Raw genomic sequence first — 14,051 nt, 5'->3', positions numbered from 1 at the left:
CCCGGGGGCTGTCCCCAAACCCATCCCCACCGCCGCGTCCCTCTCCCGGTTCCCCCGCGGGTTCCCGGTGCCGGGTGCCGTGGCGGTGCCTCCCGGGTGCCTCCCCCCCGTCACCCCCCGTACCCCCCCCCGTTCTCCCGTCCCTCTCGGTGCGGCGGCCGGTGGCGAAGCCTGTCCCTAAAAGGTGCTGGCGGGCGGCGGGGGAGGTACCGGGGCGGCCCCGTCCCGGCGCGGCCCCTCCCCGGCTCTTAGGCGGCGCGGCGGGGCGGGGGGCTCAGTGCCGGTGCTGCCGCCGCCCCCGGTGCTCCGTGCCCCGCCGCCACCCCAAGCCCCGCCACCGCCACCGCCACCGCCACCGCCACCATGGAGGCCATCAAGAAGAAGATGCAGATGCTCAAGCTGGACAAGGAGAACGCCATCGACCGAGCCGAGCAGGCGGAGGCTGACAAGAAGCAGGCGGAGGACCGCTGCAAGCAGGTGGGTGTCCCACAGAGAGCCCCTCACACCCCGCCCCCCCCCCCCAAAAAAAAAATAATAAAAGTTGATGGGGACCCTAGCCCTAAAGGGGTTTGGCCCCGGGGATCTCGCCCCGATGGGTGTCCAGCTCGTGGATCCCAGCCCTAAGGGTCCCCGGCCCTTGGGACTTTGCCCCGCTGGGTGTCTGACCTTGGGGACCCCCACCCTGGGGACACCCAGCCCTGGGGACCTCATCCCGCTGGGTGTCCAGCCCTGCGGAGCAGTGTCCCAGCCTGCTGTCCGTGGCCTCAGCACCCCCAAAACTCCTTGGGTCTTGGTGGGACACCCTAGTGCCACCTCCTTGTCCCTCTGCCAAGGAGAACCCTGGGGACAGCGTGCTCCCACCTCGACCGCAAGAGGCGGTGACCTTCCTGGTGTCCCCAGGTTGGGAACCCATTGCCCCCCTCTGGGCTCAGAGGTCCTCTGACCCCAGGTATCTGGTGCTCCCCGAGGACGTGTGGCCCCAAAATTGACAGAGCAACGTCAATGGGATGAGGGTGACCGTCCCCTGATGGGTGGGTGCCCCTGGGGTTGCCAACCTTGCGCCAGCCCCCCCCTGACCCCCCGTAACCCGTCCCTTCCACAGCTGGAGGAGGAACAGCAGGGCCTGCAGAAGAAGCTGAAGGGCACGGAGGATGAGGTGGAGAAGTACTCCGAGTCCGTCAAGGAGGCCCAGGAGAAGCTGGAGCAGGCGGAGAAGAAAGCCACGGACGTACGTAGGCAACTCCTCCCCTGCGCGGGCGCCGGACCCCGGGGGGAGCGAAGGAAGAGGGGAGCCTTATATGGCAAAGCATCGGTGGGGAGGGTGGCAGGATCCGGCCCCGCCACGCCGGCACCGAGCCGGCAGCGGGTGCTGGGCACGTCCCACGGGGGTACCGCCAAGTGTGGGGGCACCGCTCAGCCCCAGCACCCCGAAACGCACCGGGACAAGCAGCCCCGGCATGCGTCGCCCGTATATGTGTAGGGAAAACTTGAACATCGTTGCTCAAATGAGTTAGAAAAGTGGAAAAGAGCGGAGAAATGGGAAAAGTTCTCGCCTGTGGCCAGATGCCGAGCGCTGGTTGCATAGGATGCTTGGGGTGCGTGGGGGGGACCTCCAACGTGCCGCCCTGTACCCTAGGAAGGGAAAGGCCAGGAAGAGTTTTATTTAGGGCCATGACTGATGTTTCTCCTGGGAAATGGATCCCGTCGGGGAGATGTTAGGAAGGTGTTGAAATTGGCTTGTGCCCGGCGGGGATGAAGGGTGGAACAGCTGTGCGCGGCCTCAGAGCCGCTCGGCAGCGGGGTATAACGACCCGCGGTGCCACACCGGGTATTTGACACCCTATAAATAAATCCTCCTTTTGATGGCCAGTCCTTCTCTGATGAAAACCAACCCTGGAAACTGGAGTAGAAGCTAAAGGGGAGCCGTTGGGAGCGCGGCCAGCAGGGGCACGGCCAGGCTTTTCGGGATGGAGAACCAAAAATTCAATCCCAGCTGGTTTGTGGAGCCAAACGGGGGAGATGCGTCAAATCTCCAAGGTGGCCGCCAAGGACAGGGGAGAGGAGGCAGGGACAAGCAGTGACAGCAAAGGCCCCAGGGTGGCCCAGAGCCCCCAGGAGTGACCGGACCCCCCCCGCCCCAGTGCCACCCCACAGGGACCCCCAGCCTCCATGGGCACAGGAGGCGGCAGCATCGGAGAAGTGGGCGCAGGGGGAAAGAGGAGACAGAGCCCGAGAGCCCACCCCGGTGTCCCCAGTCCCACCAGTGCCTGCCTTGCATCACTCCTGGTGCTTCCAAAAGGGACAGAGTGGGTGGCTGTCCCCGGGGAGGATCCTGGGGCGAGGAGGGGGTGTCCCCAGCTTGTGTGCCCCCCCGAGCTCTGGGCAGCGAGGTGCCAGTGTCCCCCAGCGCCAGGCTGCGTCTTGTAGGAGTTTTGAGGAGTTTGTCCTGAGAAAGGCCCTGGGGCTCTTTGCTCACCCCTTGGGCCTGCCCAAAGTTAGAAACAAACCCAAGCTGTTAAAACATTGGAAATCCTCTGGAAGGGCTCGTTTGTCTTGGCAAGAGGCAGGCACCTTGGGCTGGCCTGGGGGTCTGTGCTGCGTGCCGGGGTCTGTGCTGGGCTCTGTACTGCTCTGATGGGATCGGTGTGGGAGCTTGGTGCAGGGCTCAGCAGGACACGGAGGGGACGCAGGGGTGCTTGGTGGCACCGAGAGGGGTACAAAGCAGCAGGGAAAGGTCGCGGGCTTTGGTGAGGAGAGCCCTGTTCCAGCAGGTTTGGGGACGGGGAGCCCCTGGCCCCTCGAGGGAAGGGTCTGGAGCGGGGTTGTGATGAAGGAGCCCTGCTGCAGTGTCGGGAAGGGCCGGTGGCTGTGCCGTGCGCGGGGACAGGCTGTGCCGCGTGCGAGACCTGGAAGTCGCCAGGTGTCCCTGACGGGGACGGGGACGTGCTGACAGCGCTAAGTGCTCCCACTCCAGCGAGGAGCAGCAGGACCAAGCCCCGGGTCGGCAGCTCCACGGAGCTGCAGATCCTTCCCAGCAGCTTTACGAGGCCACCGCGGCCCCATCCCCTCCTCGTCCCCCCGCGAGGGACAGCACGCCAGCCCGGCACAGCGCCTGGAGCAGGGTTTAGCCCCCCGCAGCCCCTCCATCCCCAGTGGCCAGCCCGTCCCCAGCCACCCGCCGGGCGCAGGGAAAGGCAGGCTCCGCCGTTCCCAGGCCGTGATCCCGGAGGCTTCACCCAAGTTCCCGCCCCGGTGCTCTCCCGAGCCGAGACTTTGCTCTTATTTGGCGATTCCCCGAGCCGGTGGGAGGGAACGGGCGCTGCTGGGAAGTGACTGCATCCCTGGGTGGGGCCAGGGCAGGAGGCACCCAGCCTGGCCACCGCAGGGACGGGGTGCCTGCCCCCACAGCCTGCCCCACAGCCTGCCCTCCGCTGCCGGACCCCACTGCCGCTTGGCCACTGGGACCCCCGTTCGTGCCCCGTGCCCCGTGCGCCCTTCTGTGCCCGAGCGTCCGGCTGGGAGAGGGGCCAAGCCCGACGCCACGTGCCCCCATGCCACCTGGCCAGGGGCATGGGGTTGCAGGACCCCCCCCAAGTGGCATGGCCGGGTGCTGGCCCCCCCCAGACACCCCCAGACCCCATGGCAGCCAGGGGGATCAGCCCGGGAGTGGCTCTGAACTGTCCCTGGAGGCAGGTGTGAAGAGCAGCCGAGGCTGCCCAGGAGCTGTCAGGGCTCCTTTAGGCAGACTGAGTGCCACGGCACCGTGCCCTCCTGACGCACCGGGGCATCTGCTGTGACCGGGACACGGAGCTGGGGGACACGGAGCTAGGGGACGCAGAGCTGGGGGACTGACCGCTCCCGTGGGGCACTGGCCCCGGGGGTCTCCGTGGGGCTGTCGGCCAGGTCCCAGCTTGGGGAGCAGATGCCAAGGGGTCGAGATGCCAGGGGGCACGCCGTGCCAAGGTACCCTGGGGATGCCCCAAGAGCGGGCTCTGCCCCCCTGTCCCATCCCTCTCGCGTGTGGGGCAGAAATCCTTCCCCCTCAGCTCTGCAGCAGGGGCATGGGGAGGCTGGGGACCACCCGTGTGTACGCTGCTCCCCTGCCCATGGGGTCCCAGAGGGCACCCCCAGACTCCCCAGACCCCTGTCTGCCCCCGAAAAATTGACTCCGAGCTCCTTTCTGCCTGCCTGCTGGAGCTCATCGGGGGCATGCACCCCTGCCTGGGGGCACTGCGTGCCCTGCTTCAGGAGGGGGCTGCATCCCCTGTACGGGGGGCACCCCGTTCCCTAGCTGGGGTGCTGAGCCATGCACCCTGCCTGGGGAGGGGGCAATATGCCCTGCTGGGGGGCACCCTGCCCAGGGTGGGGGGCAACATGTCTTGCCCTGGAGGCACCGTGCATCTTGCCTCAAGGGGGGACCCTTCACCCCAGCCTGGGGGGGCATGTGCCATGCCTGGGGGGGGGTCACGTATCTCCTCTTCAGGGGGGGGCTGGCACCCAGCCTGACGGGGACCCACGTGCCCCATCTGGGGGACACCGCGCGCTCTGTCCGGGGAGCGCAGCGGGCCTGGGTCTGTCCATGGCAGCAGCGGGAGCAGCAGGAGCAGGAGGAGGAGGAGGAGGAGGAGGAGCAGGAAGGGATGGAGGCAGGGCGGGCGGCGGGAGCGGCCGCCGCCTGAGCGCTTCCTGCCCGAGCCAGGCGGATCCCACAAAGGGCTCGGTGCTGCGGCCTCCCTGTGCTCCCCGCCGGCCGCACGGCCATGGCCGGCATCAGCTCCATCGACGCCGTCAAGAAGAAGATCCAGAGCCTGCAGCAGGTGGCCGACGAGGCGGAGGAGCGCGCCGAGCACCTGCAGCGGGAGGCCGATGCCGAGCGGCAGGCCCGGGAGCGGGTAAGGCTCCTGGGGCTGGGGACCCCCAGGGACCCCCCGCTGCTGGGGCAGCACCGCTGGCCCCATGGGGCTGGACGCTGGGGAGCGGAGCTGCACGGCCCCGTGGGTGCTGGCCACCCCGGTACGGGCACGGATGGCCGCTCCCCAGCTGCCCCATGGCACGCCCTGGGGCATCCGGCACCGGCATCCTCGCTGCGCCGGGGAGAGGGGGCTTGGGGGGGGGGGGCATGGGGTGGCCGAGCCGTGCATCCCGGTGTGTGGGAGCCCCCTGGGTGTGGGTACGGGCTGGGGGGCTCCGGGCAGGGTCCCCAGTGCCAGAGGGGCACCGTGGGCCTTGGTAGGGATGCTCCTTTGTGGGCTCGCCGCGGCTTCCCCAGTGAGCGTCCAGCTCACCGCCTCGGCTCGGCTGGGGACAGCAGACCCTGGGAAAGGGTCCCCCCCCCTCGGAGGCTCAGCACAGAATCCCACACCCAGGCTCTGTGCCCGGCTCCCCAGCAGAGCCCCCCTGCTCCCCACCGTGTCCCTTGCTGGGGAGAGGCCACCCCATCACACCGCCGCGGGCTGAAATTCCCACCCCGTGGCGGCGGGACGGCGTTTCCAGGCGGCTGCTCATTCCTGCTGCGGCTTTTTTTCTTGTTGTTGTTGGGCTGGTTTGTTGGTTTTTTTTTTTTTTCTTTTTTTTTTTTTTTCCTCTGCCCTCCCCGCTCCCGTAACATCCCCGCGCTATCAGGGGCGGCAGAGCTGGGTGCGGTACCCGGGCTGTTGTCACCCGGGCTGCGTGCGGAGGAAACGGCCCCTTCCTGCCGCCGCAGATCGGGTTCCCCGGTCACCAGGCGCTGCCGGTGAGCTCATGTTCCCCAGTGCCCATCCGGGCAGCTCTGACCCACTTTGGGGGGGGTCATCCCCGGGGAAAAAAGCCCCCCCCACCGGGGCGATGCAGAGCGTCAGTGGAGGTGCTGGCATCCCTCTCCTGTAGGGGACGGTGGTGGCGGGTATGGGGACATCCCCGCCTGGCTCCTTGCTCCCTCTGCTCCGTGTCCCCAGGGTGCTGCAGGAGCACGGTGCCGGGCCTGCTCCAGCCCATGAATAAGCAGGAGGCACGATCCCCCGGGCTCTCACCACTGCCCATCCCTTTGCACCCCAGTTTTGTTTTTTTTTTTCCTCCCACCCCCCCCTCCTTCCAGCAGCCCCCCCTGCGGGGCCGGGAGCTGCTGAGGCAGCGTTTCCCGGCGGTGACGGAGCAGGAGGGGCCTTAGCAAATGGAAAGAGCGCGGGGCCAGGCGTCGAGGGGCTGGCGGGGGGCCAGGGCCACCTCTCCCGGATGGCCTCGGCTCCCGGCCCCGCGCGCGGGGAGCCTGGGAACGGGGAGGAGGGCGGCGGAGGTTGGGGAGGGGAAATGGGACCCGGTCCCACCGGCCCCGGAGGCTTCGGTTTGGCCAGGATCCAGCCCGCCGAGGGCGACTCGCTCCATTGCCCCCAGCGCCGGGCTGTAGATCAGTGGGGGGGGGGGGCAGTGGGGGGGCCCCAAACGGCCCCACAGCCCAGTGGGGCTCGGTGGTGTGGGGCTGGGGAGGGCGTCCCGGCCGCTTAGCTCCGCCGCCGCCTCCGTAAACAGGAAATCCACAAGTGGCTCCCATCTCCTTTTCGGGAGCGAATCTGCACAGGGCATTCCTCCTCCTTTACTCACGGCTCTGCAAACCCCAAACCCCGTGTTGGCACGGCCCCCGACCCATGGAGCACACCTCTTCCATCTCCGGGGCTACGGGGCACGAGGATGCGGTGCCGGGGCTGCACGTGCCAGGGCTGAGTGGCACCAGATGAGGCGCTCGGGATGGGGAGAGCCCCGCTGTGCTCATGGTGGGGCGATGGGACGTGCGTCCCAGCTGGGCGAGCGCGGTGCGAAGGGGTGCTCCAGCTAGCAAAATGCAAAATTTCCTGCTGAAAACTCGTGGGGACGGGCAGTGACCGAGGGTTTTCCGCTCCGCAGGCCGAAGCTGAGGTGGCCTCTCTGAACCGCCGCATCCAGCTGGTGGAGGAGGAGCTGGACCGGGCCCAGGAGCGCCTGGCCACCGCCCTGCAGAAGCTGGAGGAGGCCGAGAAGGCGGCGGATGAGAGCGAGAGGTGTGACGGGGGGGCACAGCCGGGGTCGCCTCGGGTCGCCCTTGATAGCAGGCAGCCCCCTGGTCTCCACTGAGGGGCTTCCCGCAACGTGCAGCTGGGCAAAGAGCAGCTCGAGCAGCAGCACCTGAGCGATGAGGGATGAGTTCGGGACCTGCCTGGTTGAGAGGCACCGCGGCCACATCTCTTTGCTCCAGGACATGGTCCCAGAATGGCCCTGGGGTATCTCTGCTGCTTTAATTGTGCACAGCAGCAGCCCTGGGGTGCCACTGGCATGGGGTGGCCAAGTGGGTGCCAGTGTCCCCAGGCAATGCCCCGTGTCGCTGGAGCTGGAGGATGGCAGGCTCAGGCAGGCGGTGCAGGTGCCGCCCCGACCCACAGCCATAACATCTTAGAATTATAGCCATTTAGGTGGAAAAGACCTTCGTTTTCACCAGTCCAACCATCAGCCTGACCCGCTGAGCCCCGTCACCAAACCATGCCCCTGAGCGCCACGTCCACGCGTCTCTGAAATACCTCCAGGGATGGGGACTTCCGACGCTCGGCCCCTCTCTCCTTGAAGAAACTCTTCCTAATCTTCTTGCTTTGGCTTCCCTCAGAGGCATGAAGGTCATCGAGAACAGGGCCATGAAGGACGAGGAGAAGATGGAGCTCCAGGAAATGCAGCTGAAGGAGGCCAAGCACATAGCAGAAGAGGCCGACCGCAAATACGAGGAGGTGCGTGCCACCACCCTTCCCCAGCCCTGTCCCCCGCTGTCCCCCGGGGCCACCCCCCCCCGGCCTTATACCCCGAGCTGGGGCTGACGCCTTCCTTTCGGTGCCACCAACAGGTCGCCCGCAAGCTGGTCGTCCTTGAGGGAGAGCTGGAGCGCTCGGAGGAGAGGGCAGAGGTTGCGGAGAGGTGAGCATGGGGCTCCCGGTGGGCAGCGCGCGAGGGTCCCACGCCACCCCCGCGCCGTGTCCGTGGGGGACAGGGGTGGCCGCGTGTCCCCGTGGGGACGGGGATGTCCCTTCCCAGCCACCTGGAAGGGGGGGTGGGGGGGAGGCAGAGGGATCACATCCCCCAGCACATCCGTGACCCTGCTCTCTGCTGGCCCCCCCCTCCCCGGGGCGCCCCTTTTCCACCCCAGCCGAGTGAGACAGCTGGAGGAGGAGCTGCGGACCATGGACCAGACCCTCAAATCCCTCATTGCCTCAGAGGAAGAGGTACCGGGGCAGGGGCGCAGGGCGACGTGCAGCAGCCCCCCCTCTCTCTGTCGCTGTCAAGCCACCTCTCTTCCTCTCTGCCTCGGCCGCAAGCCCTCACCTCGCCTTCCCCTACATCGCCGTGGGCTGGGCACCACCCTCCGTGCCCGCTCTCCTCCTCCTCCTCGGAGGGATGCGGTGGCAGCGGTGGCACGCGGTGACACGCGCAGGCACGAGGAAGGGACCCGTGCCCGGCGGCTCTGCTCCTCCTCCCCCCGCGCTGCCTGAGTTTTCTCCTCTCTCAACTTGTTCTCTCTCTTTCTTTCCTCCTTCCCCGCGCCCGCTCTTCCTGCTCCCCACTCCTCTCCTCCATCACCCCCCCCCATTTCCCGGCACCGCTTCCCACCCCCCCCCCCACAACCCCTGCTTGGGATGTAGTAAATGTGGTGACCTAGAGGAGGAGCTGAAAATTGTCACCAACAACTTGAAGTCCCTGGAGGCCCAGGCCGACAAGGTAGGGGCTGCTGGGGCTGGGCACAGAGCTTGGGGCTCGGGGGGGGGGACGGGGTCCCTCGGGGTGTGGGGGGGTGAAGGGTGACGGGAGGTGTCCCACGGGGCTCACGGACGTACCTCTGTGTCCCCGCAGTATTCCACCAAGGAGGACAAGTACGAGGAGGAAATCAAGCTCCTAGGGGAAAAACTGAAGGAGGTAAGGCTCGGTTCGGGTCCCCGTGGGTGCTCCCGGGACGCATACGGGCAGCAAGGAAAATAACCCCTCACCCCCCAGGCGTGGAGGCTAATCCAGGCGCTCGGCGCCTCCAAGGAGCCCAGGCGCAGGAGACGCAGACGGGGCAGTTTCGGGGTGCGGGGCAGTTTCGGGGTGCGGGTTCAGGGGCGTCCCCATCACACTCGGCCTCTCCCGCAGGCGGAGACCCGGGCAGAGTTTGCCGAGCGGTCTGTGGCGAAGCTGGAGAAAACCATCGATGACTTGGAAGGTAAAACGTCCCCGCCGCCTCCTGCCCCTTTTTCACGGGGAGAATGGGACAGGACGTGTCCCTGCGGGGGGGGGAGCTTGGCCGGGCTGAGGCCAAAGCACCCCATGGGCAAGCCGGGGTGGGGGTCCCCGTGCAGGGGGTGGGCAAGGGGGGAGGCTGGGATGCCGTGGGGGTTTTGGGGTCTGTGGGAGGGGAATAGGGCCGCATCCACGCCGCCTGTGCCCGGTGCCGTACCCGCACGCCCCCGTGCCCCGCTCACCGCCACTCTCTCTCTCTCTGCCACTCGCCCCCCTCCCCGCTCCACCGCCCGCCCCCCCACCGCTCCCCCCCACCTGCAGACGAAGTGTATGCGCAGAAGATGAAGTACAAAGCCATCAGCGAGGAGCTGGACAATGCGCTTAACGACATCACCTCCCTCTGAGCCCCTCCGACCGGCACCAGCACCGCACTCCCCCCCCCCCCCCCCATCCTCGCCTGCATCCCCCCCTCCAGCTCGGCCGCTTGCCTGCCCGGCCCCCCCCCACCGCTCCCCCTGCCCTCCCTGTCCCCTCTCTGTCCTTCCCGGCCCGCGGCTGGTGGTCACAGGGGCCGGCCCGGGGGGGTCCCCGCAGTGTCCCTCTTTTGGGGGAAAGCAAGGCGTAGGCGCTACGGGGTGCTTGGGGGAAAGGGGAGCAGCCCCCACGTACCGGCAGCGTGAGCACCGGGGACCCTGCATCCCCCCAGCAAAGCTGCCCTGGTGCTGCTTGCCAAGCCCAGGGTGGGGGGACACGTCCAGGAGAAGCAGCACCTCCGAGGAGAGGTGTGCTCCAGCCCCAAGGGGACGAGGGGTGTCCGTCCCCAGGCAGGCAGACCCCGGTTCCCCCCTCTCCCCCCCCCCCCGCTCCCCTCCTTCCTTTGCACATTGCTCTTCAGTTTGCATTTCATGACTTTTTCTTTTCTGTTCTGTCCCTCCGGGTCACCGAGTTGGTCTCAATAAAGCGTTTTCTCTCCTTGGTTTCTCCCTCGTTTTCTTCATGCTGCTCTGGCTCCCCACGCTCACCCCTCATCGCCTGCTCTCTCACGCCGGCAGCCGGGGGCGCGAGGTAGCCGCGGGGACCCCGCAGCTGAGCCCCTTTGTGCCTCAGCCCGGGGACGTCCCCCACCGCCCCCGGCTCTCGGACACAGCTTTCCTCATCTTCTGCCACCTTCCAAGACGTTCTCCATCGCTCCTTCGGCCTGAATTAGTAGGGTTAGACCTGGTCCTGTCCGCTCCCCATCCTCACTCCCGGACACCACGACAACCTCTCACAGCCCCGACGTCTCCTCCGTCTCCCTCTCGCGCCAACAGGGCTGTCCCTACTGTGCAGCAACAATTCCTGGCCCTAAATGGGTCCCCAATCCTCACCCCTCAGCATCCTGCCCTCTCCCCAAACTCAGAATTGATGGTCCCAGGACCGGCTGCCTCCTCCCGCCGTCCCCACTGGTCCCCAGTGCCCACCAGTGGCTCTCGCAGGCAGCACTGTCTCTTTTCACTAACTCTCTTTTCTCTCTCTCTCCCCCTTTGCTGCGCTGACGTCTCTCCGTTTTCTCTAGAGCGCTCCCGGCAGGAGGCCGAGAAAAACCGCGTTCTCACTAACGAGCTGCGGGTCATCCTTACCGAACTTAACAACTGAGCTAAGGCAGCTCCAGCCCCAGCACAGCCTCCCACCCACGGGGCGCCCCCAGCCCCGACTGCCCCCCTGCCCCGTTTTGGCCAGGCTGGTTTGGGGCTGGGAGCCCCTGCCCGCTCCCCGCTGGGATAACCGCCCTGCTGGGGGGGACAGGGAGCCCCTGGGGAGCTGATGTTTTTTTTGGGGGGGGGGAGAGGCATGAGGGGTTTTGCCATGTCCTGGGATGCCCGCACGGTGGTGGCTGTCCCCTGGCATCAGCCTGGCCCTGCTGGGGAGGGATGTGGAGACTTGTGTTGCTGCTTCCCCCTCCCTCCGGTCACCCCAAACCACGCAAGGAGGATGTCCTTGGAGTGGGGTCCCCACAGGGCGCTGGGTGGGCACAGCCCCCCCATCCCCATCTCTAATGGGAAGGGGGATGTCAACTGGAAGCCAGCACCGGAGGAGGCTGCCCCGGCAGCGGGCTGCCCGTCGGAGCTCGCCCCTGCAGCCTCGTTATCTCTGCTCCTTCTCTGCTGTCCTCTCTGCCTGCCCTCCTGGGCTGCTGTCTCACTCCTCTTCTTCACGGAGCACCTGGCTCGTGCCGCAGGCGCTGGCTCTCCTCTTTCAAGGGTTCGTGCACGTGCCGGTGGGGACGGCAGGACGGGGAGAGATGGGGCCGCGGTGGCGGTACCCGCACCACGGAGGGGCTGGCCAAGGGTTACGGGGTGCAGCGGGAGGATGGAGAAGCTGAAGAGAGGGGGCTGCCTGACCCCCCGGGGGTCGTGGAGGGGCTGGGCTCATCCCTGCTGGTGCTGGGGCTGCTCATACTGAGCTGTGTCCGTGTGCGTGTGTCTGTGCCTGGCGTGGTGTGCGTGGGTCCGGCTGGGTACGCCTGCGCCGTGTCTGTGTGCGTGGCTGGGTGTCCCTTGTGTTCACAGAGAGTCTGGCCAGTGCCAAAGAGGAGAACGTGGGCATCCACCAGGTCCTGGACCAGACCTTGCTGGAGCTGAACAACCTCTGAGCTGCCTGGGGATCCCCCGCCCCTCTTCCCTACCCCACACGTGCACCCCACTGGCACGCTCAGGATGTCATCAGCTGAACTGCGCCTTGGCCAAATCCACACATCCGTTGAGAAGGGAAGCCCTGCAGCCTTACACCGTGGCTCGGGGGGCGTCTTGTCTGTGCACAGCCCGAACGGCTCTGTCCTGTCTTCATGTCCAAATATTAAAGCAGTTTGACAAGAAGGACGGGTGCGCTTGGTCTTTGTGGGTGGGTGCAGGCACTGGGAGACGCGGGATTGTTCTGCAGGGACCTTGCTGTGGGGCAGGTACAGCAGTCACAAGGACGTCCTGGGCCTTGGGATGGGACTGACAGCAATTCCCTAGGATGCACAGGAAACCTTAAAGTCCCAAGCTCAGCCCAAAATGAGCGTCCTCCTCAAGCACACAGCGGCAGAGGGATGTCACTAGCGTGTCCCCTTCCATCTGCTGGGCACTTGGGGAAGCCACACGGCCTTTGGCTTATCCATCGCCTCTGCTCCACGGCCCATGCTAATGATGCCACCTGAGCACACGTACAAGTGTGTGACCACACACGTGCACACGCTGTGACTTACCAGGGTCTTCTCCAGGTCCGGAGCTGCTCGCCCCACGCACCCGTTGCATTCTCTATTACCGGCTGCCCGAGGGACAGCTGTATAAACTAGCAGACACTAACATGGCAGGCGACCAATTCCCAGCGCGCTCAGGAAGTTTCCTCCTGCTCTGTTGTATTTTCTCCAACACAAAGAGGAGAGTGGCAGGATGTGCCTCACCGCTGTCACCGAGAAGGGGTGGGCTCCCTGGGGATGCCCAGAGCTGCGATCTAGCCCTGCCCTCTGCTCCGGGCCCCTCCACGGCTTGCAGGGAGCCCTGCTGTCCCACACTACTCGGCGGATATCCCCCTGGCAGCACAGCCTCAGGCGGCCAGGAAACATTAATTCACGCTGACCCCTCGCTGGGCCAGGCCATCACCCCAGCGAGTGACAGGGAGAGCTTTCCCTGACTGCTTTCCTTTATTTGCTGCGCCCCTCAGCTCGGGAGAGGATGGAGAGATGGCAGCTCTTTTCCTGCCCAGGTGCTTCTGGCCTCCTGCCCTCCCCCTGGCCCCCCAAATCACGTTTGGAGCTCTGAAGACTTTTGGTTGTGCAGCAAAGGGCTCCCCTCACCGCTCTGTGCCTCAGGGCTCATTCTCCCTCGGGTCGTCACATCCCAGGATGTGCTGGAGGAGAAGGACGGTGCTCTCCCGCCTGGCTGAGCTTGTCCTGTGCAAGGGTTGGGGTTTCTGGTCAGGTCTGTCATTTCCCTTCAGCACGTCACTGTGTTGAGCTGGTGTTTGGTCAAAATACCCCCCCTGGAGTGGATTCGTCCGGCTGTCAAAGGAACAAGAGGGCAAAGCCACCAGAGCACCCTGCCCTGCAAACAGGCCTGCCCGGCCTCCCTATCAGGGCGCGTCCCCAGTGCCCAGCTCCTGGGCGTCCCTCGCCTTCCTGCCGGGACAAAGAGCCCTTTCACACCCAGTACTTTTCCCCATTCCAGCCTCCTGGATCGCATTGGCCTGTTTAACCATTTACATCCCTCCGCCAGATCCTCCTTCACCTCTGAACTCATTTCTGCGAGGGCCTGGCGGTTGTTGCCGGCGATGGGAACACCAAGGCCACCAGCCGACCCCCCAGGGCCCGGCTCCGCGCTGCCTCCCCTCCGCCCTCTGCTGCCCCTTGCTCTACAGGGAGCAGGGAGCCGCAGGAGGCTGGCGATGGAGAGGTGTCGGCTGGGGGCTGTGTCCCGGCCACGTCACCCTGGGTATCTGTCCTGCTGCGTCTCTGGATGTGCTGACCTGGGCCTGACAGCCCAACGGCCATGGAATCACAGAGTGTTTTGGGTTGGAAGGGGCCTTAAAGATCATCCAACTCCAATTGTTGTACAATTCCAAACCATGGAGTCCCAGAATGGGTTGGGTTGGGAGGGACCTTACAGACCACCCAGTTCCAGCTCCCTGCCATGGGCAGGGACACCTCCCACCAGCCCAGGCTGCCCACAGCCCCATCCAGCCTGGCCTTGAGCACTGCCAGGGATGGGGCAGCCACAGCTTCTCTGGGCAGCCTGTGCCAGGGCCTCACCACCCTCTGAGTGAAGAATTTCTTCCAAATATCTAACCTAAATCTCCCCTCTTTTATTTTAAAGCCATTCCCCCTT

The 14,051-nt window shown here is 66.1% G+C and overlaps 1 protein-coding gene across 6 annotated transcripts; it reads left to right on the top strand.

Annotated features, from left to right (window-relative positions):
- The first annotated feature begins 256 nt into the window (after nucleotides 1-256).
- On the top strand, nucleotides 257-12,062 carry TPM2 (tropomyosin 2). Of its 6 annotated transcripts, none has more exons than XM_083816751.1 (9): nucleotides 257-477; nucleotides 1,103-1,228; nucleotides 6,880-7,013; nucleotides 7,610-7,727; nucleotides 7,841-7,911; nucleotides 8,141-8,216; nucleotides 8,842-8,904; nucleotides 9,121-9,190; nucleotides 11,757-12,062. In XM_083816751.1, exons 1-9 carry the CDS (start codon nucleotides 364-366, stop codon nucleotides 11,837-11,839), a joined length of 855 nt encoding a protein of 284 aa, XP_083672877.1. In that variant the 5' UTR covers nucleotides 257-363; the 3' UTR covers nucleotides 11,840-12,062. The 6 variants fall into 6 exon arrangements, with proteins under 6 accessions (XP_083672877.1, XP_083672882.1, XP_083672881.1 ...); XM_083816756.1 differs by lacking the exon at nucleotides 8,141-8,216 and adding an exon at nucleotides 8,634-8,709 and having other exon boundaries at nucleotides 258-477; XM_083816755.1 differs by lacking the exons at nucleotides 8,141-8,216; nucleotides 11,757-12,062 and adding exons at nucleotides 8,634-8,709; nucleotides 9,529-10,185 and having other exon boundaries at nucleotides 258-477.
- Nucleotides 12,063-14,051: the final 1,989 nt, after the last annotated feature.

This window comes from Anser anser (genome assembly GCF_964211835.1).
Source record: "Anser anser genome assembly, chromosome: Z".
NCBI lineage: Eukaryota > Metazoa > Chordata > Aves > Anseriformes > Anatidae > Anser > Anser anser.
Note: the sequence above shows the minus strand (reverse complement) of the source record. Positions and strands in the feature narration are given on the sequence as shown.

Bases quoted from the DNA above. Each gene is read 5' to 3' on its own strand.
- TPM2 (XM_083816751.1), top strand. From the start codon at position 364: ATGGAGGCCATCAAGAAGAAGATGCAGATGCTCAAGCTGGACAAGGAG. The intron at 1,229-6,879 runs GTACGTAGGCAA...TCCGCTCCGCAG, and splicing joins CGGAGAAGAAAGCCACGGAC to GCCGAAGCTGAGGTGGCCTC. The intron at 7,912-8,140 runs GTGAGCATGGGG...TTTCCACCCCAG, and splicing joins AGGGCAGAGGTTGCGGAGAG to CCGAGTGAGACAGCTGGAGG.